Here is a 22719-nt window from a genome sequence, read left to right as displayed (position 1 = left end):
CCTTCTGCTGTTCTCCCGTCCCCGCCCCACCTGGTCCGGGGCTGCAGCTCCGAAGAGGGGACCCTGGCGTGCCCACCGGACCAGCTTTATCAAACTGGGGATCCAGCCTACGTAAGACATCAGCTGATAAGCTCGCCCCTCCCCACCTCTCGCCCGGAGCGCGCGGCGCTGTCCGCGGTGCTGCCACCTCTCCGCACCGGAGCGGATCCCCGCCTCTGGTGCTGTCCATGGTTCTGCCGCCTTCCCCGCAACCGAGTTCCCCGAGGGGAGCAAGTTCCCCGAGGAACTTTCCTTGAAATCGTCCTCTCGCCACCCCCTACCCACATCTTCCTAGGGGTGGTCTGGGAGCCCCGAGGGGGTTCTCATTTTTGCGTAGCCGTTTGTCTTAGTGCATGTGTTTGAGTTTAGGGTCTGAGATAATATCGCTGGCCTTTCTTCTCTGGAAGCTTTCAGTCCATGATTGCCTCCCTCTTACACCATGCCACCTCCTCGGCGCTTCCCTTAAAAGGCTGTTTTCCTTTAAGGAGAAAAGGCAAGATAGTAGTTACTGCTGTTCCTAGAGAGGCTGAGGTGTTGGAGCCAGAACACGGAATCCACTTCCCCACAGAGAACCTGCACACACTCTTCAGTGGGCTCCACTCAATTTGCTTGCAGGGAGGGGACATTTGGGGATTGTCCTGAAAGCACCATCTCACGGAAAGGGGGCGCCTTTAATTCTTACCCCCACACATCTGCACACAACCATGCACACATCCATAATAACTGAGAATATCGGAAGCTCCTACCCAGAAGTTAGGCTCCCCCCCACAGACACGCGATAGACTAAGGTAAAATGAATGGGAATGAGGAAAATGAGAAAACACAAAGAAAATACAATAACCTTAAGCTTTTTTTTTTTTTTTTGAAGGGCATACCAGGGGTGTCATGAAATCCTGTGCATTCACAGTTGACTGGCTGCAAATTTGGCCAGAAGTCTTGAAGCTATTCGAAAAGGAGAACCCTGGCCCGGCCGGTGTGGCTCAGTGGATGAGCATCGACCCATGCACGAGAGGTCGCCGGTTCGATTCCCGGTCAGGGCACATGCCCAGGGTGTGGGTCAAATCCCCAGTGGGGGGCACGCAGGAGGCAGCCAATTGATATTCTCTCTCATTGATGTTTCTATCTCTCTCTCTCCCTCCCCCCCTTCTCAAATCAATATAGAAAAGAAATTTTTTTAAAGTAGCACCCAGTCTTGTCAGAAGATTTGGCTTCTAGTGGTGTAAAGAGAAGACACTGAGGACAGAGGACCTCCTGTGCTGGGACCCAGAGGAGAGGATGCTGTTGGGAAACGTTGATGAGAATGTTATTCCTTAACTACGCGATGATTGGCAGTGATGCTTCCCCAAATATCCCCGAAAAAGAGCGGCTGGGGGCTGCCTGTGGGCACCGCTACTGTGTGCCTCTGGCCAAGGGCAAGTCTTGTGTTGAGTCCCAGCACATCGCCTTCTTGGGGTCACAGAACCAACTGGAATGTGATGTAAACGACAAAACCTCTTCCTGGAAAAAATTAAAATGCTGTGAGCAATTCTGCCGGGGTTCGTGTTCAGCCCCCCCGCCCCCCGGAGGCGCAGTGGGTGAGCCACACATCCGGCTCACAGGCCTTTTCGATGCTCTCCCGGTGCAGATCATCAGTGGCATCGTGAGCTTGCAATTATACTCCCACCTGAGCTGCGTGGTGCAGCAGCCTTATCGACAGTTAAGTGAGCAGGAGTCTCACAGGGGGCCCGGCCAGGGATAACTGAGCATGCTTTGTGAAAATTGGAGTGTCATAAAGTTAACAACTAAGTAGAATGCTCTCATAAAGAAGGCGTGCATGGAGCTCTTCCAGAAGAAACAAGTGTGTGGAGAAATTCTGGTGCATCTCATTACAGTCACAAAGGAAACATCAGATGTTCCAGCTTTGTATCTTCAAGCAGAGCCATCATTTTAGCTTAAAAAACAAAATGTAGCCCTGGCCAGTTTGGCTTAGCGGTTGGAGCGTTGGCCTGCGGTCCAGAGAGACCCGGGTTCGGTTCCCGCTAGGGGCGCGTACCTTGGTTGGTTTGTCCCCGGCATGGTTGGTTGTGCGGGTGGCAGCCACTCGATGTGTTCCTTTCACATCGATGTTTCTCTCTCTCTCTCTCTGTTCCTCTCTCTCCCTCCCACTCTACCTGAACAAAAAATGGAAAAATGTCCTCGGGTGAGGATAAAAAAAAACAAAATAAAAAAACAAAAACAAAATGTAAGCAGGTACCCCCCCCCCCCCCCCCGCACACACACAAGCTTCAAGGGACACAGTTTCTTGGCTTACCACCTCTGGGCTGAATCGGGGGTGAATTCTCCCTCAAAATTCATACGCTGAAGTCCTAACCCCCGTGCTTCAAAGGGCGTCTGTGTTCGGAAATAGGGTCTTTAAAGCGATGGTTACATTAAAATGAAGTGAGTCAAACTAATGGCTTTAAAAAAATTTTTTTTTTTTTATAAAGCATCATTTTTACTTGAAAGAACTCCTGGCAGATAAATGGTCATGATTCAGGCTTAGCTATCTGGCGGGCATTTTCTCAAGATAAACGAAGTGAGCCTTTACTTCAAAGGAGACGACGGACAGGATTGGTGACCTGAACAATTGGAGGCTTTAAGTGAAAATCCGAATTTTGGAAAACTCCTATTTACCGCTGTGACTTGAACATAAAGGCCATTCTGATGAGACCGGTGGTGATGATAACCAACGCGATTTTTTTTTTTTTTTTTTTGATCCTGTACAGGGACGTGTGTCCAGATCAGGAAAGTCTGGATTCTATATTATCTGGGTGATTCAGGGATGCTATAGTACCCAAATGACCAGGGTGTGATGCTACAGCATCACAGAGGATGAGCGATCCATCTCAAAGGGAAAAACAGACCGATGGATTTTTAACTCCACAGAGCACCCCAAAAGTGCATGTGTTGAGATTCCATACTGCAGAAACCCTTGAAAAAATGACCAATTATTATTATTTTTTAAATATGTTTTTATTGATTTTGAGAGAGAGAGAGAGAGGAAAAGAGAGAGAGAGAAACATCCAGGTGAGAGAGAGAGAGACATGGATCGGCTGCCTCCTGCCTGCCCCCTACTGAGGATGGAGCCCACAACCCGGGCATGTGCCCTGACTGGGAATTGAACCGGGACCTCTCAGTCCCTGGGACAACGCTCAATCCACGGAGCCACCCTGGCCGGGTGAAAGGACCAATTACTATGTTTTGAAAAGCCATGCCAGAAAGATGTCTGTAATCATCTGAAAAGACTATTGAAACGCTGCTCCACTTGTCAGCTGTGATTTCTGCGAGGCGTTCTTCGTAAACTTACACGCATCACAGCAGATGGGGCACAGAAGCAGACACCACAGTGCAGCTGTCTTGATGAGACCTGCGGAAACAGACAGAGCCCCTCAACCGTTCTTTGGAAATGGTTATTGTTCATGAAGACGTCACGTACGTAAACATGGAAGGGGTTGGCTCTCTTGTTTTCAACGGATTAGTGCACGAAGACGTTTCGAATGTTCCCGGTTCACATCCATGTTCCAGGAAATGTGTGTCGCGAAAACCCATGGAAACCAACCCTCTTTGTGATGCTCAGTGATCAGGACGAACGAGAAGGAGGCCAGGGAGCACAATGTTCAGTCACCGCTGGGCGGGCGTTCTCCCCACATCCCCCTGGGCCCCTGTGCGGATGCGGGGTGTTCACGGAACTGGCTGAGCAAGTCTGTTGGCGGCCTTGGTAAGACACGTGAGCTTGAAAGGGAGGGAGATAAACCCTGGGGAGATTCGGATTCCAGCACCCGCCACGTCAGTGGAGATTAGGGGCCCCGTGGTCGGGGGCGTGGCAGGGTGTTGCTTACAGTGGAGGAGAAAATGATTGTCCTGGGGACTTCCAGCCACTACAGGGGAAGCACGTGCTCGGCTGTCACTTTGGCTGGCACCGGCAACACAATCCACACGCAAGGATACCCGGTCCAGCGGCCCACTTTGGGTGGAGAAGAGCAGGAGAGGGCTCTGCCAAGGGTCCTGCTTGTGGGGAAGAGCACCCTTCAGCTTGGGCCTGGAGACTTGGCAAACCTCCTGGTTCCAGGGGTGCCTGTGATGGAGAAGATTCTTTGGAGGTTTTATGGTGAACACAGTAAGAGAGTCGCAATACAGACTCCCAGGTTCTGGCTGGAGTCACGCCATCTGCACGGGAAACGTTGCGCCGTGGGCAGTGCCACGTCTGGTGTGCCCGGCTGTGAGGTGACGGTGGGCTGAGACACAGCACCACGATCGGCATCCTCAGCCCTCCCCCCCAAGATGGGCTCCGGGGGGAGAAGCAAACGGAAGCAGTCACAGCAGGGCGGGGGGCAAGGAACCCCACAAGCAAGTAGCCTGGACCACCTGGTCCCCTGTCAAGGGTGAGCCCCTGGCCCTTGGCTCAAAGCGGATCGGAAGCAAGACAGGGTGGGAGGGGTGCCCAGGTGAGCCAGCTGGGGTGCTGGTCCGAGCACAGGAAAGCCGGGGTTGCATCAGGCCCCATCGGGGTGGCCCTGATGGACAGCGCCTCCCAGTGGGCAGGCTGTGGGTGGTGCACCTCATCATCCACTGCGTGCGAGAGAAGTGGTCCCACCAGGACGACATGATGACAGTGTCCTCCAGACAGGAAGGTGGGGTGTCGGCAGGAGGGAGTCTGTGAAGGAGGCGTGTGGGTGATGGACCAAAGGGAACAGGCATACAGTACATTTGAAAACAAAACACACACACACGTATTTAATATCCTCAGGGAGCATCCTCCAGACTAGAACACTTAGGACAGAATGACCAGGCCAGTGGGTGGCTGTCACCGGCCACCCTCGTGCAGGACAATGGTGGCACGTGTGGGTGAAGTGTCCCAGGCACCCTCTTGTCTTCTTCATTTTGTCTAACTCGATGGGTGAAAAGTATCAGAACGTGCACGGCTGGTGAGCGTGTGGCGGAAGGCCCTCTGTCCGTGGCTGGCGGTAATGAGAAACGCTGGTGGGAAGATACGTAATCCGGGGAGGAAGTCGCCTGGCAGGACCCGTCGCAGTGGAGCAGGTGCGCGTTCTGTGGTTGGGCAGTCCTCCGAGGCTCGGGGTTCGAGCCTACAGGACTCCAAGCCCCAGCTCTTGGCCTGGAACACAGCCGTCTGTGCAGCGGTGTCTGTGGTGGCGAAAATCAGGAGCAGCTGCAGGCGGGCGCTCGGGTTCGGGTCCCGCGGATCATGGTAGAGCCACGATGGGGAATCCATGAGATGATTGTCTGTTTTTTGTTTTTGTTTTTTTTTTTAATAATTTTTTTTATCCTCACCCGAGGACATTTTTCCATTTTTTGTTCAGGTAGAGTGGGAGGGAGAGAGAGGAACAGAGACAGAGAGAGAAACATCGATGTGAAAGGGACACATCGAGTGGCTGCCACCCGCACAACCAACCAGGGCCGGGGACAAACTGCAACCGAGGTACATGCCCTTAGCGGGAACCAAACCGGGGTCTCTCTGGACCGCAGGCCGACGCTCTAACCGCTGAACCAAACTGGCCAGGGCTGGTTTTGTTTTTGTTTTTCAGTTAGATGCATTGGTGTGGAGGTCTGGCAGGATATATTCGGTGGGAACTCATCGTGTAATTGCATTTTTTAAGTAGAAGGGGACAGGAATACTTGTGATTCTGTTGGCGTGTGTGTTTGTGTAGAGAAAGGTTCAGAAGAGATGCTGAGTTCCTCTTCCCGAGAGAAGCCCCGTGATCCCGGGTCAATGGCATCCTCCGCTCTGGGCGGTAGTCAGGGGGTGGGAAATTGAGGTGCTGGCCTACACTGGGGTCACTGGGAGCTGCAGAGCCTCTCTCATACCCCCACGGACGATGGGAGGAAGGACACGGACCCGCGGTGACTTTGCCCCTTGAGAGCGAGGTGCAGTGTGGGAGAGATGGTGTCTTCTATGTACGCTGCTGGCTTGCAGGCTGCTTGGATGCTGGCGCCCGCCTCCCCCATTAATTTTCCTCACCTGTCAACAGCTGGCTCTATTCCTGTGCACACCCCGCCTGTGTCTGGTTCCACTGCAGCCGCGTGGGACTCCCATGCCATCCCTGTGGTCCCTGGGGATCCAGGCTGAGGGACGGTTTGGACTTTAGAAGGTGGGCATGCTCAAAAGCTTTTGGGGAGACTCAAGGAAGAGAGGCGGGATCCGTACCGAGACAGAGCAACCAGCAGGCGGGCTCCCGAGGGTGCAGGCAGACGGGATGAGATTTAAGACTTGGGAGAGTCAGAGGTCAGTGTTCCTGTTGGCACATGCTTGTGACTGCGTGCATCCAAGATCCCGATTCTCGGTTCAATCAGAGCAACTGGGCAGCACAGTCTGGGATACACATCAGTCCCTCCTTGTAGGGGGTGTCCTCCAGGAGATGCTGCAGGATGTGAACACAGCCCTGGCCCAGGAGGTGGAGAAGCAGCGGGAGGGCCCAGCCACCGCTGCCGGGGATGCAGCGCACATGCTACAGTGTGAGTGCTGCCACGGGGCCACGCGTGGGCTTCCACGGGGCCACGGGCCCCTGCAGCAGCCTTTGGGGCATAAAAAGAAAATGCCTTCAAACCCTGGGCAAATGTCCCTTGTGGCCTCCGCGAACCCAGAGTGTGCAGGGGAGAGGATTCTGGGAAATGTAGTTTCTACTTTGCTCAATCAAGACAATGCCACCATGCTCCACCCTTTGCCAACTTGGCACCCGTAGACACGCTCTTAACCCTCCTAAACTTCCTAATCAAGACAGCAGAGGAGGCTGCTCCCACTGCCCTGCAGCCACGGAAAGCGTGCTCGACCTCTCCCCGGCGAGGTGCAAAGGTCCTGTATTCAAAGATGTTTCCTGCCCTGGCTGGTTTGGCTCAGCGGTTAGAGCGTCGGCCTGCAGTCCGGAGAGACCCGGGTTCAGTTCCCGCTAAGGGCACGTACCTCGGTTGCAGTTTGTCCCCGGCCCTGGTTGGTTGTGCGGGTGGCAGCCACTCGATGTGTCCCTTCACATCGATGTTTCTCTCTCTCTCTCCCTCCCACTCTACCTGAACAAAAAATGGAAAAATGTCCTCTGGTGAGGATAAAAAAAAAAAAGACGTTTCCTGTGGTCACTGAGCCAAGTCTCACCTCTGCTCTCCTGGAAACCAGACGCTGACATAGAAGGTCAACTCCGCCTCTTTTTGTTGCTGGTGTTAATCCTCACCCAGGGATATGTTTCCCATTGATTTTTTTTTTTTTTTTTGCAGAGTGGGAGGGAGGGAGGGATGGGGAGAGAGACAGAGATAGAGACATTGCTATGAGCAAGACACCTCGATTGGTTGCCTCCTGCACGAGCCCCGCACGCGGACTGGCGGCTGGAGATCGAACCTGCAACCCAGGTTTGTGTCCTTGACCGGGAATCGAACCCGAGACCCTTTGCTCTGCGGGCCGACGCTCTGACTGCTGAGCCACACCGGTGGGGGCTAACTACGCATCTTGTTAGGTAGTAGGAAGGGGAAGGGGGAAGACACAAAAATATCGCTGATGCATAAATACAGTCAGGTCAGAGCGAGGGAGAAATACTCGTAACTATCAGTCCCGTTTCTGCAGCGGGTCACGTGGTCATGGCTGGAATTCACAACCACATCTTCCCACGAGGTCCGGTCCATAAGCCCCTTGCCCTTGGCAGCAAGCGCTGGGCTAGGCACGGGCTGCCCTGGCTCCCACCAACAGGGCACCCCACTACCAAGGGTCCCCTGTGTTCCAGACAGAAGTGTGGACGAGTAAGAAGGCCCATGTGCGGGTCATCTCTAAGGCAGCAGCAGGGGGCCCCAAATTATCACGGGGTGGCACGGGAGAAGAACACGTCTGGGGACACGACACAAGAATAGACGCCCGTCAAGAACTGTGCTGAGTGGCGGCGCGAATACGTAAGAGTCCTTTTTGCCAGTAGAAATGAATCCCTTCGCAAAAACGAGTATCTTAACAACATGTCTCACTGCTGCGAACTGAACCATGATGGCAGGGTGCCAGGTGCAAAGGGCCGTGGATCTGACGTCGACTGCCCGAGCCAAACCTCCCCTGAGCGTGTCGCACTTGGCCAACTGCAGCTTCTTCTGGCCCCTGTCTGAGCACCACAGAAGTGAAGAGCAAGAATAACGCTGAGTCAAGCGGGGCGGGAGAATGAGGAAGAGACAAGGGGGGAAATTTGGGGTGAAAGTATGGAGGAAGGGAGAAAAGATGATTCTGGGCACAGATCAGCCCAAGACCCTGACAGCCCCGGCCGGTGGGGCTCAGTGGACGGAGGGTCCTCCCATGGGCTGAGAGGTCCGGGTTCCATGCCAGCCCAGAGCACGTGCCCGGGTTGCGGGCTCGATCCCCAGTAGGGGGCGTGCAGGAGGCGGCTGATGGGAGGAAGCTGGCTGATATTTCTTCCTTTCTAAAATCAATAAAAACACTTTTAAAACATGAGAGACGCTGACGAAGTCTCTCATTTTCATTTGCCGTTTCGGGGGGGCGGGTCTTCATTTAGCGTTACGGCGGCTGGAATGAATAATTTTGTACCTGAAAAGATTTGATTCAGGATATAAGCACTGTTCCTAAGGTGGGTTCCGGGCAAGGACCCCCGGGAATAACAGGCTGCGGGACGCGGGCGAAATGGACGGACTGACATTCAAGTTGCCCAGCCGGGGTGGATGTGCTCCTACCACTGCTAACAAGTATGAAGAAGCTTCGCTCCGGCTCGGAGGAACCTGGGGTAGAGAAATGGAATGACGTGTACACACATTACGAAGCCTAAAGTAAATGTAAATGTTTCACTTTCACGATGCTACTTTCATGTTCTTGGAATGCGCCCGACCCTCTGATGTATCCAGGCTTCTGGAAACGTTCTCATGATTGTTGCAATCTCTCCCCCTGGGAAACATGTTAGGACTAAGCCAGAACTCCACTGAATCATGGAGTCGCTGGAATGGTCACCCGGGCAAAGCGCTATGAAAATACATCGCGACTGCGTTCCCCGAGGTTGTCTTTTTGGCTTTTCAAGGTCGCTGTCTCCTTTCCCTCGGCAGGTCCGGAACGGGCTCTTTCCTGCACGAGAGTGTGGGGAACAGCAGCGAGGCGACACCAGTGTCTCTCGTTCACCCCAGTGAGACTCCCCGATGTCACGATGGACGGAGCGGAGGGTCCTGGCCACCAAGCCGAGCGTGTCCACGGCTTCCTTCCTTCGCTGTTCTTGTGGTTCGCCCAGTAGCCTTCCTGTTCCCGACTAGGAAGACTTTCCTCATCGTCTTTGGCTTTCTAGGGGGCGGTGTTTTTTTTTTTTTAATCCTCACCTGAGGACATTTTTGTATTCATCTTCAGACAGAGCGGGAGGGAGAGAGGGAGGGAAAGAGAGAGACATGGATGTGAGAGAGACACATCGACTGGTTGCCACCCACACGACCCCAACCAGGGCTGGGGACACTGCAACCGAGGTACTTGCCCTTGGCGGGAACTGAACCCGGACTCTCCGGTCTGCTGGCCGGCGCTCTAACCACTGAGCAACCGGCCAGGGCAGGGGTAGTGTTCTTAAGTTTAAAAAAAAAGAAAAGAAAAGGAGTCCTGGCCAGTTTGGCTCAGTATTTAGAGTGTCAGCCCTTGAGGGTCTCGGGTTCGATTCTGATCAAGGGCAGGTACCTGGGCTGCAGGTCTGATTCACAGCCCTGGTTGGGGTCGTGCAGGAGGCAACCGCCGATGTGTCTCTCTCACATCCATGTTTCTCTCTCTCCCCCTTCCTCTCTCTCTAAAATCAAGAAAAACATATCCTTGGGTTAGGATGAAAGGAAAAAAAATAGTATATATTAGTACCTTAAAAAATGTGTTTTCAGAATTGAGTGACACCCTTTTGGGGTCACAGTCCCTAAATTTGTTCTAAAGTTAAAGTTCAAAATTATTGGTCGTGCCTGGCCAGTGTGGCTCAGTGGTTGAGCGTCAACCCATGCACCAAGAGTTTGATTCCCGGTCAGGGCACATGCCCAGGTTGTGGGCTCGGTCCCCGGGGGGGGGGGGGGGCATCAATGTTCTCTCTCGTCTATGGTTCTCTCTCTCCCTCTCTGTTCCTCTCTCTCTCTAAAATCAATAAAGGAAAAAAATTTAACTATTGGTCATGTAGAAGACAAAAAAATAAATAAATAAGAGGGAGAGAGAGAGGTATCTGAACTTATTTAAGAAACCACACACCTAATTTAGCGACCGTTTTCTGCTGTGAACATCCACAGAAAAGGTCATCGCATGTTGAAATAACTATCTTTTTTTTGGTAATAAAAAGGGTTTTTATTTCAATAATGGCCACATCAAAGACATTTATAAAATGTTAAAAAAATAATTAAAAAAAAGGGTTTTTATTAATACCTTGGAAATATGTCTCTAAAATCCCTACAGTTATCTCAGTAGCCTCTGGGTTGTTTTAACTTGTTCGATGAGAGCTGATGTTTCTTTCCGTGAACATCGCTGCACAATAGGTATTTATATTTGATATGCTACGAACGAGTCTCGCTAAGACTTTATCCATTCTCACCTGTGTGGTTGCTAATAAGCCTCAAATTAAACAGCTCCATCAAGATGCGGCAGCTGGCACGGAGCCCCGCTGCGCATCCAAACCGAGAAATGATTATTTGGGGAGGCTTCGTAATTATCCGAGATGAAAATGTTGGCAGCCAGGAGATCCATACTTTCCAAGATTCGAGAGAAAATTTAATGAAAGTGCCACAAATATATTACTTAGGGTGGTTGTTTGCACTTAATATGAGGCCCTGTTCTCTCCGGATTTCAAAGTCTGGACTAATTAATTAGCCCTAATTCCCCTGTCTTCCCGATGGTCAAGCATACGGACAGGCCTCCCGGGATTAGACTTATCGCAATGAAGTAAAAGAGGGACCCGGGTCAGGTACACCTGTTGGGGGTTAGCCGTGGTTTCTTCCATGTGCGTGTTCGCGACCCTGGGGGCCCCGAGCAGCAACCTGGGGCCCGCAGGTGAACTCTGGCCGCCGCCCGTCTGTGGGAGTCGAGTTCTGGTGGCCGGTATGTGTGTTAACTGTGGCTGTTTGCACTGCGACAGCCCTTCAGAAGCCAGAACAGACACCCGTGAGCCAGACTGCCTGACACATTTTCTGTCTGGCCCTTTACGGAAAACGTTGGCTGAGCCCTGGCTTAACGTCTCTGAACCTGCTGCCCCATTTATGAAATGAAATGCGACAGTCAAAACCCAGCGACTTCGGTAGGAGAGGTGTATTGTTGTGTTTAATCCTCACCCAAGGATATGTTTTTGTTGATTCTTAGAGAGAGAGGAAGGGAGAGGGAGAGAGAGAGAGAACATCCACTGGCTGCCTCCTGCACACCCCTCACCGGGGATCAAGCCCACAACCTGGGCGTGTGCCCTGACCAGGAATCAAACCGGCGACCTTTGGGTGCAGGGTCGACACCCAACCACGGAGCCACAGCGGCCGGACCTGTATATTTTTATAGGGACTTGTCATAGACACATTCTAATCTATGAGAAGTGCGGGTGGTGCTGGTTTCTCCGTGCAGAGGTGTACCCCGAGGGTCCTCAACTTATTTCCTGTTTGTCTTCCATGGCTCCCCCCACGCACCTCCCTCCAGACAGCCTGCTCCCCGGCCTGCCTCTGGCCGTGTTCATCCCCCGCCCAGGTGTGACCTCAGCCTACTCCTCCACGCAGCAGTGGGTGTCCCCTCTTCTCCGCCATCCTCGGGGCCCTTTCAAGACTCACCTCCTCCACGAGGCCCTCCTGAACCACCCGGATCCCCAGGCTGTCTCCCCTCTTGGAGATCCATCACCCCATACCACTCACGCTGCCATTCAACATGCGCCTGAGGAGTGGAACCGTCACTCCGTGGTCCGGCTTGGTGGCCGAGCGTCCCTCTCTGCCGCGCGCCTAGGTGCTCAGTCAATGTCCCATGAATGTGAATTTCCTACCATCAGACTGCTTCAGGCCACTAAACGTGTTATGTTTGGTTTAAAATGGTACCGACACCCACGCTTCCCTCGAGAGCCCCTGGGCAGATCTGGGTTGGTCCCAGGAGGCCCGGTGCTGCGGATCAGAGATGGACACTGTGTGCTGTCTCTGTCCATCTCTGCCCTGCAGGGACTGACGTTCAGATCGACAGAAGATACTTCACAAGCGGGGGAAAGGCAAATGTAGGCATCTTCTACATGCAGCCTCTCTTTTGTTCTCGAAAAAAGTAATGGTTTGATCGTTTCTGTACGTCATGAAAACACAGTTATCCACCAATGTTTACATTTATACATACGTAAACACAAGTGAACTAGACCTGTTTGATTTCCACAAGCCATACAGATAGTAGGCTTATGATTATCATACTAAGTCTCCCCAAAATGTCAACTGTTTAACCCGTGGACAAGTCTGAGGGAAAACTGAGTCTTTTATGAAGCCGTTTATACCAAGTGATGACTTCAGAAAGTTTCCTCTAGTTATAATTATTTAGTGGTTTTCAATGCTTCGTGGTTAGTTTATTGTCTCTGACTAAGATAGTCTGATAGGGCTACTTATTATAAAATGCTGGGTTCTGCCCTGGCCCGTGTGGCTCAGTGGGCTGAGCATCATCCTATGCACGGAGGGGTTGCAGGTTCAATTCCAGGTCAGGGCACATGCCCAGGTTTTGGGCTTGATCCCCACCAAGGGGTGGGCAGGAGGCAGCCGATCGATGTTTCTCTCTCATTGATGTCTCTCTCTCCCTCTCCCTTCTTCTCTAAAAAAATCAATAAAACATATATTTAATCCTCACCCAGGGATACTTTTTTTTTTTTTTTTTCCAGTTTTACCTTCAGATGGAGTGGGAGAGAGAGAGAAACATGGCGTCGTGAGAGAGACACATCGAGTGGCTGCCTCCTGAACCACCTTGACCAGGGCCGGGGACGAACCGCAACCGAGGTACGTGCCCTTGACTGGAATCAAACCCGTGACTCTCTGGTCCACAGGCCAACGCTCTAAGCACTGAGCCAAACCGGCCAGGGCAATAAAAACATTTTTTTTATTTAATTTTTTATCCTCACCCGAGGATATTTTTCCATTTTTTGTACAGATAGAGTGGGAGGGAGAGAGAAGAAGGGAGAGAGAGAGAGAAACATCGATGTGAAAGGGACACATCGAGTGGCTGCCACCCGCATGACCAACCAGGGCCAGGGACAAACTGCAACCGAGGTACGTGCCCTTAGCGGGAACCGAACCCGGGTCTCTCCGGACTGCAGGCCGACGCTCTAACCGCTGAGCCAAACTGGCCAGGGCAATAAAAACATATTTTTAAAAACTAAACAAAATGCTGAGTTCTAGGATGTCTTTGAGCCTTAAATAAAAGGTATATCCATTGGGTTCTAATTTGGTGAAGATGACTGACTCCCAACCCCGTTTTCACAGGCCCCGTGTTTTGAAGCAAATGGGAAGCAGCCCCGGGGTGTGTGCGTGTGACATGTGGCCCGGAGTTCCCTCCTCGCCGCCCGTTCCCGACACCCTCGGACAGCAGCCAGGGAACAACAGGGCGACGTTCCCTCTTGTCATCAGCTTTCCAATTATTGAAAATTAAGTGACTCCCGATAGAGGAGAAATCATTAAATATAGAGTCAATAATGAGGTTAATTAACTTAACCCTTCTAATTAGGAAACTAATTAAATCAGAAAATTAAAACTGACACAAGACATTAAAATCGGGAAGTCCTGAATTTAGATCTAAAAATTATCTCTTGGTTCCAAAAGGGACATATGGGCTACAGAAATACAGAGCGGTGGCCCTGCTCAGCCCGGCGAGGTGCGCGCTCCCTGCCGTACACGCTGTCTGTGGAGAGTCACCCTGTTCCTGCTTCTAGTACACACGGAATTAGTCTGAGGAGGAGGGGAGTTGTCAGTTTATATATTTTTTTAAATTTATTTTTTCAGTTACAGTTTATATTATTATTATTATTTTTTATTAGTTTCAGGTGCACAGCATAGTGGTTAGACACCTTTTCTTCTTTTTTTAAATCCTCACCTGTGGATAATTTTTTCTTCTATCATCAGATAGAGTGGGAGGGAGGGAGACAAGAGAGAGAGAGAAACATTGACATGACAGAGACACATCGACTGGTTGCCTCCCACACGACCCAACCAGGGCGGGGGACGAACTGCAACCGAGGTACGTGCCCTTGACCGGAATTGAACCTGCAACGCATTGGTCCGCGAGCCGACGCTCTGACCGCTGAGCCAAACTGGCCAGGGCTGGTTAGATACCTTTCAATTTTTATTTATTTATTTATTTAATCCTCACTCAACAACGTTTGTGCATTTATCTTCAGACAGAGTGGGAAGGAGAGAGGGAGGAAGAGGGAGAGAGAAACATCGATGTGAGAGAGACACATCGAGTGGCTGCCACCCACATGACTCCAACCGGGGCCTGGGACAAACCACAACCGAGGTATATGTCCTTAGCGGGAACCGAACCCGGGATTCTCCAGTCTGCAGGCTGATGCTCCAACCGCTGAGCCAAACTGGCCAGGGTCAATTATTTTATTTTATTTTTTTAATGAATTAGAGTAAGCCCAAAAAGATGGATTTAGACCAAATTCTGCTCGTGACTGTGAGCTCTCTGGGCCTCGGTGTTCTCGTCCTCAGTATATTCCCTGAGAGAACTGAGGTTCGCCCCCAGGTCCTGGACATGGGAGCAGATCAGAAAGCTGGAGGGAGGGCGGCTGGGAAAATGTCAGTCTGATATGGTCCAGAGCCAGGTCCTAGCTCAGGGTCTTCATTCATCACTTGGCGAACGTCTGAGGCCAAATGAAGAATGTATCTTGCAAAGAAGCCCGATTCTCTCCGAGCCTAACTTCTGAGCCTGCCAGCATGGTCTGGGGATGCGCGTTTCTTCCCTCGGGAAAAGCCTCGGGGAACAGCGCAGGGGAGTAAGGCTGCCCTTGCCTGCGGGGCTCTGAACTTACAGGCCTGTCCAGGCGGGGACCCCGCTAGTTCTCGGCCGTCCCTCCTCGGGACATCGTTCCCACTCTCTGTGCAGAGACAAGGGCCCGCGCACCATGGCTGGGCCCTCTGTGTTCGCTCAGAGGTGGGCCAGCGTGGACTCCCCAAACCCAGCACCGGAAATCGTTCTGCTGAAGAGATCTCTGATAGACAGACGCCTGATCGCACCTCCGCGCAGGTGGGCAGCCCGTGTGCAGGGGCCTCCTGAATCTCGGGGCTCGTGCCCCTGGAGGTACATCCTGTACCTGGCGCAGGTGGACAGGGACAGAGGGTAAGGGTGGCCAGTCTGATCACGGTGGCACACAGTGAGCAGTGCCCGCGGCGGCGCCATGTCACCCCCACATTTGAATGCTCGACTCTCTACGCAGACGTGCTCCGGGTCCTTGGTGTGTGAATGCTGCCGGGTGCTGGACACCCAGTGATTGGTACCACTCGATGCTGATTTTATTTTTACCACTTCAAAGGCCACAAAGGCTGCCCTGGGGCCAGCCTCTGGGATCAGCTAAGCAGTCTACCCCAATTACCACAGCTACGGAATTATCCTGTACCTCAAATCCGAACCGTGCTCCTGGGACGCCCGGATGTTCGCGTTGGGACACACGGGGGGGGGGGGGCTCTTCTCTAAATCTCTGCTGCGTTTAGGACTCATTCCCCCAGGTGTAGGCTTGCAGACCACGCATGGGCTAGTTTTTCGGGGGCAAGCATGTCTTGTTCGAGGGGAAACACTCTCCATGTCCCTGTGGGGTTCCGTGTCCATTAGACGGGTTAGGGTCACGGCTGGGGCAGCACACTCAGGTTAGGGCCACTTGGGAAAGCTGAGGGAGGAGGGTGACCGACAAAGGTTTGGACGGGGCGCGTGGGAAGGTGTGAACCTGGGTCTCAGGGCGGAGAGGAAGGGGAGACAGAACTTCTCAGAACCGGGGACTTCACCCGTCCAAGGCAACCTGACGGGAACCGGGGAGATAAGCCCCTCGCCCGCTCTCCCCTCCCCTCTCACTCTGCTGGGTTCCCTACCCCCTAACTTCACCTGGAAGCCAGAGTCCAGGGGAGTCTGTGTTTATCATCCAGGCTGTTTACATAAGCCAGTGGCTGGGCCTGAGAACAGGTGAAGCTGGACCGTGGAGGGACGGACGGACGGAGAGACTGACGGAAGGTGCCCAGCACGGCCGTGGCAGGCCTACGCTAGGTATCTGATTGCTCTGCATGAAGAACACTATTAGTCCTTTCCATGGAAAGCCAAGCACCCCAAACCCAACAATTTCTGGGCAGCAGCTATGTGCAAACATGGTTTTTGAAATAATCTTTAAGAATTTTTTGTCGTATGTTCTATTGCATTCTCTAATCTTAATTTGTAGATTAAAAAAAAAACGAAACTAAACTAAAAAATAGCAGAAATTACCGAGAAGCCCTCCATCCCATATGCCTTTTCTGGACACATAGGAAGACTACATTTCCCAGCCTCCCTTGCGGTTTAGGTCGGCCCCAGGAGACCAGGTTCTGGCCAAGGGAAGTGGCTGGACCGGGGTGTATGCTGTTCCTTCTAGTCGGGGCTGGGGCCTCCGGAATGGAACGTCCACCTGCTCTCTCCCGTCCCTCGGCTGGAAGCCAACAGCTCTCCCACAGGAGCCCCGAGTGCCTCTTGGGAGGGAAGCTGAGCGGCCACCAAGTTGAGCGAGAAACTGTGTTTCAGTCCAATGAAATGTGTAGTTGGCTCCAACAGCATCCTAAGCCAGGTTTCTCCAGAGCAGTCTCGGTGACATTTTGCACGGGGTGCCTCTGTTGTGGGGGCTGTCCTGTGCATCATAGCTTCGGCAGCCTCCTGGCCTCGACCACCAGATGCCAGTAGTACCCTCTCCCCTCTAGTTATGACAACCAAGTGTCCCGAGATATTGCCAAGTCACCCCTGGGGGCAAAACTGCCGGTGGTTGAGAACCGCTGACGTAAGCCTTCTCAGCTGTGTGCTGGGCCTGTGCCCAGGGGGGAGGGGAGGCATGGGACAGCGCACCTTGCAGCAGGGACCCGTGTGATACATTTCACAGTATGCTTGCCTTCAGAGGACGGCTCATTGCTGCACTGCACTTGGAAACAAAGTGTAACAACAGACTGCATTAAATTAAGGCTCATGAAAAACGGAGCCTTCTGTCTCCATTAAATGATGCAAATCTATTATTCACCGACACGGAAGGACCTTCTTGGGTTTGGTTTGGTTTTGTGATTAATTTGTTTTTAGAGAGAGGAAGAGGGAGAGAAACAGCCATGAGAAACACTGACTGGCTGCCTCCTGCACGCCCCCTACTGGAGATCGAGCCCGCAGCCTGGGCATGTGCCCTGACCAGAATGGAACCCGTGACCTCTTGGTGCCTGGGAGGAGGACACTCAACCAAGTGAGGCACAGCAGCCGGGTAGGAAGGACATTCTTGTTTTTTGTTTTTGTTTTTAAAGCAACAGAAGTATGTGTGGTGTAACCTCTTTTTTAAGGAAAAATATATCAATATTGGAAGGATTTCAATTGTGTTGTTTCTGGGGACAGAACTGGGGTACTTCACTGTTTTGGCCTGTTTCTGTTTTTCTGCACTGAAGAGCCAGATAACTGCTGGCGGCATCTGTACCCTGTGGGTGGTGGCTGCGTGTTTCCCATGAACAACACCCTCGAAGTTTCCAGCTTCTCCTGTGATAAAACCTGGGCCTGTTTATGCCTCTAACATAAGTATTCTTTCCTTGCGTGAAAAGGTTAAAGGCTGTAGCCTGTAAACTCAAACTAAAGGTTTCCCAAGCAGAGAATGTCTAATCTCCAGGGGTGTGTGACCAGCTGACCAGAACAGAACACGTGGGAACAACACTGAGATTGTTGTACACAATACCGGGGTGTTTTCTAAAAAAGCCATTTGGAAATACCTAATAACTGCCTCAGATTCTCAACAGGTGGTACAGTTTAGGTTAAATAACCCCAAGTTCTACTTTTGCCTTTTTAAATTTCACACGTTCCCCCCTCTAGCCTTGGAGTATCTAATTTTGCATGGAAAAAAAAAGAGTATTACTCTATTTATCAAATTAGCTTAAACAGGCTGTTTATCCTCTGAAGGTTGATTAGCAACAAAATGATCCTACTTTGAACTTAGTTGGAAGAAGTGTAAGTGTTCATGCTTAGTGTTACATTTGGGTGTGTCTGCATCAAAGTCAGAGAATGCAAAGCTTCTTTTTAATGAACTGATACTATTATCACCCTAATATGGGTCTTCTCAGTACCACAAAAGTCACTTATAAGAAATACCTGCTGCCCTGGCTGGTTTGGCTCAGTGGTTAGAGCATCGGCCTGTGGTCCGGAGAGACCCGGGTTCGGTTCCCGCTAAGGGCGCGTACCTTGGTTGCAGTTTGTCCCCAGCCCTGGTTGGTCATGCTGGTGGCAGCCACTCGATGTGTCCCTTTCATGTCGATGTTTCTCTCTCTCTTCCTCCCACTCTGTCTGAACAAAAAATGGAAAAATGTCCTAGGGTGAGGATAAAAAAAAACAAAACCCTGCTTATTCATTAATAACACACAGCAGTCTCAATATGGTCTTTTTTCCTGTAACTTTGTGAATGGAGAGTTTACAGACCATCACTTTTTTTGAGTTTTGGTGCTGATTTTTTGTTGTTGTTGGTTTGTTTTTGTTAATTCTCACCTGAGAATATTTTTTCATTGATTTTTAGATAGAGTGGGAGGGAGGGAAAGAAACGTCGATGTGAGACACATTGATTGGTTGCCTCCCTCATGACCCTGGACAGGGCTAGGGATTGAACCTGCAACCCAGGTACGTGCCCTAGACCGGGAATCAAGCCCACAACTCTTCCGTCCACGGGCCAGCGCTCTAACTGCTAAGCCGAACCAGCCAGGGCTGGCGCTGATTTTTAAGAACTGAACTACCATCTTTAAGTCTTCCGGTCATTAATTCTTCATGATGCAGGTTTTGCGGACTTCCTCAGAACACCCATTCTGCACATGAAATTCGGTTTCACCTAAAGATGCTTATTTCTCATCACTGGCAAAGTTGCTGTGTCTGATACACTCTACGGAGTGTTTTCCTGGTGTGAGTCTGCCCCCGGGCCTTCCTAATGCTGAAGCAGGGAGGCCCTCCATGCTCCATACTAACCGTACCCAGTTCGTGGGTGCGTCACACTTTCTGACAAGGGGATGAGATTTTGGATAGCAGATCTCCTAGTCCCAGAGTCTGCCTGAGTTATCAGCACTCACAGCAGGGTGAACCTGTCCTGCTGAAAGTTATGAGTTCTTTTTTAACCTACAAAATAAAATACCCCTGGAGGTAGGTTTTGATAAGTCTTTTAATATAACTTACATACTTAGTTCATGTTTAACCAAGGAAGAGAAGAGCTAAACAAGTGTTCTCACGCAGGTCAACCAAAGAGCCTACTTTCTGTTCTGTATTTAGAACTAAGTTGCTCTGGCCAGTGTGGCTCAGTTAGTTGGGTGCTATCCCATACACTGGTAGGTTCATGGTCAGGGCACATGCTCTGGTTGCAGACTCCGTCCCCAGCAGGAGGCATGCAGGAAGGAGCCCATGGATCTCTCTCAGGGATGCTTTCTTTTTCTTCTCTCTAAAAAGAATCAATAAAAACATATTTAAAAAAAATAGAACTTATTACACTATCATTTCCGTTTTTTTTTTTTAATAAAAACATATTTTTATTGGATTCTAGAGAGGAAGGGAGAGAGAGAAACATTGATTGGCTGCCTCCTGCATGCCCCTCACTGGGGATTAAGCCCACTACCCAGGAATGTGCCCTGACTGGGATCAAACTGGTGACCTCTGACCTCTTGGTGCACAGGACATGCTCAACCCCTGAGCCACACTGGCTGGGCTACAATGTCATTTTCTTAACAGTGAATGTGAAATGTCATAATGGTCAATACCAAATATATTCTTGCGTATTTAAAGGAAGGGGCGGTCCATTCTTCCTTAGGCAATCATTCAATATTTTTATTATCTGTAAAAGAAATTCGTTCGTTTTCGAATAAGGCTATTTCACCCTGTTCAAAAGAAGAAAAATGAAGAACACAAAACATAGAAACAATTAGAACGATAGAACGCAGGTGTAATGAAAGGGCTCCCTGGATGTTCTCTTTCTGCCCATAGAAACATCACTCCTTACACAGGTACAACAGGAAAGGCGACCCAAACCGTGTTCACCTGGTTGATGAGCCAGTGCGGGTCCAGAAAGGACGTGTGAGCTTTCGCTTCCGGAACTTCCCTGTGGGCACAGACTAAAATCGATCACGCCTTCATGGCACCTGAGGATGTCACAGTAATTGTCTTGCAAGGTATTTTAAAGTGACTTAAAAACGGCTTTCTGCTTAGCAGGCGGCAGCAACAGTAGGTCGAGCCTTAGGACACCTGGGACCAGAAAGTGGTCCGCAGGATCCCAGGGGGCGGCTCGGACTTGCTGGGGGGCGGCCCGCACCCCCACTGCCCTCCTTGGGCTTGGGCTCCAGGCGCGGGCAGCGCGCACCAGGGCCCACGGGCTGCGTGCAGGGCTGTCTACGCCTCCTCCAGCGCACGGGATGACGTCAGAGCGGGATCACGCCATCGCCCTGCGAGGAAGATGACGTCAGAGTGAGACCATGAAAACCGCCGTGCGGGCCGCATGACGTCAGAGAAACGTCACAGCAACGTCACAGCGGTGCAGCCGGGAGGGCGCCAGGGAGAACGCACGTCACACGCGCGTACAGGGTGAGGGGCGGCCAGAAATGGAATACATCCCCACCTGGCAGGAGGTGTGACGTTGGAGGAGTGACGTCAGGGCGGGGTGACATCAGGCGGGAACGTGTCACTGCCATGTCGTCTGAAGCTCTGCGGGGAGATGAGCCGGGCTGCCGCCCACCGCGCAGGTCCCGGCAGGAGTGGGGTTCGGGATGACGCCCACCGGCCGCGCCGGGCCCCGAAGCACCTCGGCCGGCCCGTGGCGCTCGGACCCCGACTGGCGCCCGCTCTCCGCCGGGACCCGGCCTTCCTCCGCCGCAGGGGTGAGGCGTTACCTCGGGCCGGTCGGGCAGCAGCGGCGACGCTCCGCTCCTCGGAGCTCGAGACCCGGGTCCGAAACCCGAACAGCGCCGCCGCCGCCGCCGCCGCCGCCCTCCCGGCGCCCCGCCCCCACGCCGCGCGCATGCGCCGCCCGGCGGCCGCGCGTGCTGACGGGAGGGGCCTCGCGGTCCCAGGTTCCCGGACCGGCCCACTGCGGCCGCACGTGAGGGGCGCGCGTTTCCCCGCGTGCCCTCGGCCGGCTCCTGAGGAAGCGGTGGCCACGGAGGCCCCTGCCCCTGGAGCGGCCCGGGAGGAGGCCCTGTCCCCGGGTGCGCGGGTCGCAGCAGAGGCGCTGGGCGGGGGCGGGGGGCCGCCCGGCCCTCGGCGCACCCCCCCGGCGGCCCGCGGATGGTGCGTCCCGCAGGGCGCGCGCGGCTCCCGCGTTTGGGCCGCTCGGCGCGGGCGGGGGCGCGGAGGGCGGGGGCGCGGAGGGCGGGGGCGCGGGTCCGACTTGCTGCACCGGGCGGGGGCCGCGCCGGAGGGGACTTGGCCCCGCGGGCCGGGGCGGGAGCCGCCGCGGAGCCTTCCGGCCGCCGCGACCATGGCGGACCAGGCGCCCCAAGTTCCCGAGGACATGTTCAGGGAGGTCAAGTACTACGCGGTGGGCGACATCGACCCGCAGGTACCGCGCCGCCCCCGCCGCCGCGTCCCCAGCCCGGCCCCGCGCCCGCTCGCGCGCGCGCTCGGGCGCAGAGCGTCGGGCCCCGCCGCCCGGTGCCCGCTGGCCTGGCTGCTGGGCCGCCTGGCGCCGAGCAGGCCCGGGGCGGGCGCCGGGGACGGCGGGCACCTGGGGGTCTGCGGGAGCCCGGGAGGGCGGGCACCTGGGGGCGCGTTCGGGACCCGGGGAGGGCCCCTGGGGGGCGCCTCTGGGACCCGGGGAGGGGTCTTTAGGACTCTCAGGAGGGGACCTAGGGGGCTCTGCGGGACCCAGGAGGGGACTGGGAGGACACTTGCGGGACTCTCGGGGGTGGTGTTTGGGACCCTCGAGAAGTGACTTGGGGGGTCTACGGGACCCAGGGAGGAGACCTGGGAGGATATTTGCGGGTCCCTCGGGGGGGATTTTGGGACCCTCGAGAAGTGACTTGGGGGGGTCTACGGGACCCAGGGAGGACACCTGGGAGGCCATTTGCGGGACCCTCGAGAAGTGACTTGGGGGCCTCTACAGGACCCAGGGAGGGGACCTGGGGGGTGTTTGGGACCCTGGGCTGTGCCCAGACCCGGGAGGAGGGGAGAGCACGTGGGTGGAGGCCAGCACCGGAGTCCCCGTCGGTGCCCCGCGAGTCCCCGCTCGGCCCGTCCTCCCCTGTCGCAGGGCCGGGCCCGGCGCCGCGGCCTCGTCTGCAGCCGCACCTCGCGCGCCTTTCGGCGGCGGCACTGGTACCGGCCCGCACCCCCGCGCTGCCGGTTGGCCGCGGGGCCTGGGCTCGCGCAGCGGCGGGGTCCGCTCGCCCGGCGCTGTCAGCCTCCGCCCCCCGCCTGCGTGCGCCGCAGGAGCGCTCCGCTCCCCGCCAGTGAACTCGAACCCCTTGGTTTTCCTGGCGAATCAGGCAGGCGAGGCGGAGAGTACCCGGTGGCCCTGTCGCACTCAGCCTTTCAACTTTTGCAGAAAGTTA

At 53.7% G+C, this 22719-nt stretch overlaps 1 protein-coding gene and 1 long non-coding RNA gene across 2 annotated transcripts in view; one reads left to right on the top strand and one right to left on the bottom strand.

Moving 5' to 3' along the window:
• Nucleotides 1–19378: 19378 nt before the first annotated feature.
• LOC118620230 lies at nucleotides 19379–20603 on the bottom strand. Its single transcript, XR_004957383.1, has 3 exons — nucleotides 20216–20603; nucleotides 19939–20012; nucleotides 19379–19622 (listed from the first exon to the last, which is right to left on the bottom strand). It is a non-coding gene; the product is annotated as an uncharacterized LOC118620230 (long non-coding RNA).
• A 1044-nt stretch (nucleotides 20604–21647) lies between these two features.
• Nucleotides 21648–22719, top strand: part of PAXIP1 (PAX interacting protein 1) — a 38180-nt gene continuing 37108 nt past the window's right edge. The window contains exon 1 of the mRNA XM_036246369.1: nucleotides 21648–21728. Within this exon, the coding sequence (XP_036102262.1) occupies nucleotides 21648–21728 (81 nt within the window). The remainder of the gene's footprint in view (nucleotides 21729–22719) is intronic.

Source organism: Molossus molossus, unplaced genomic scaffold (assembly GCF_014108415.1).
Source record: "Molossus molossus isolate mMolMol1 unplaced genomic scaffold, mMolMol1.p scaffold_m16_p_7, whole genome shotgun sequence".
Taxonomy (NCBI): Eukaryota; Metazoa; Chordata; class Mammalia; order Chiroptera; family Molossidae; genus Molossus; species Molossus molossus.
The sequence above is the reverse complement of the archived record's forward strand: the minus strand, read 5'-3'. Positions and strand labels throughout refer to the sequence as shown.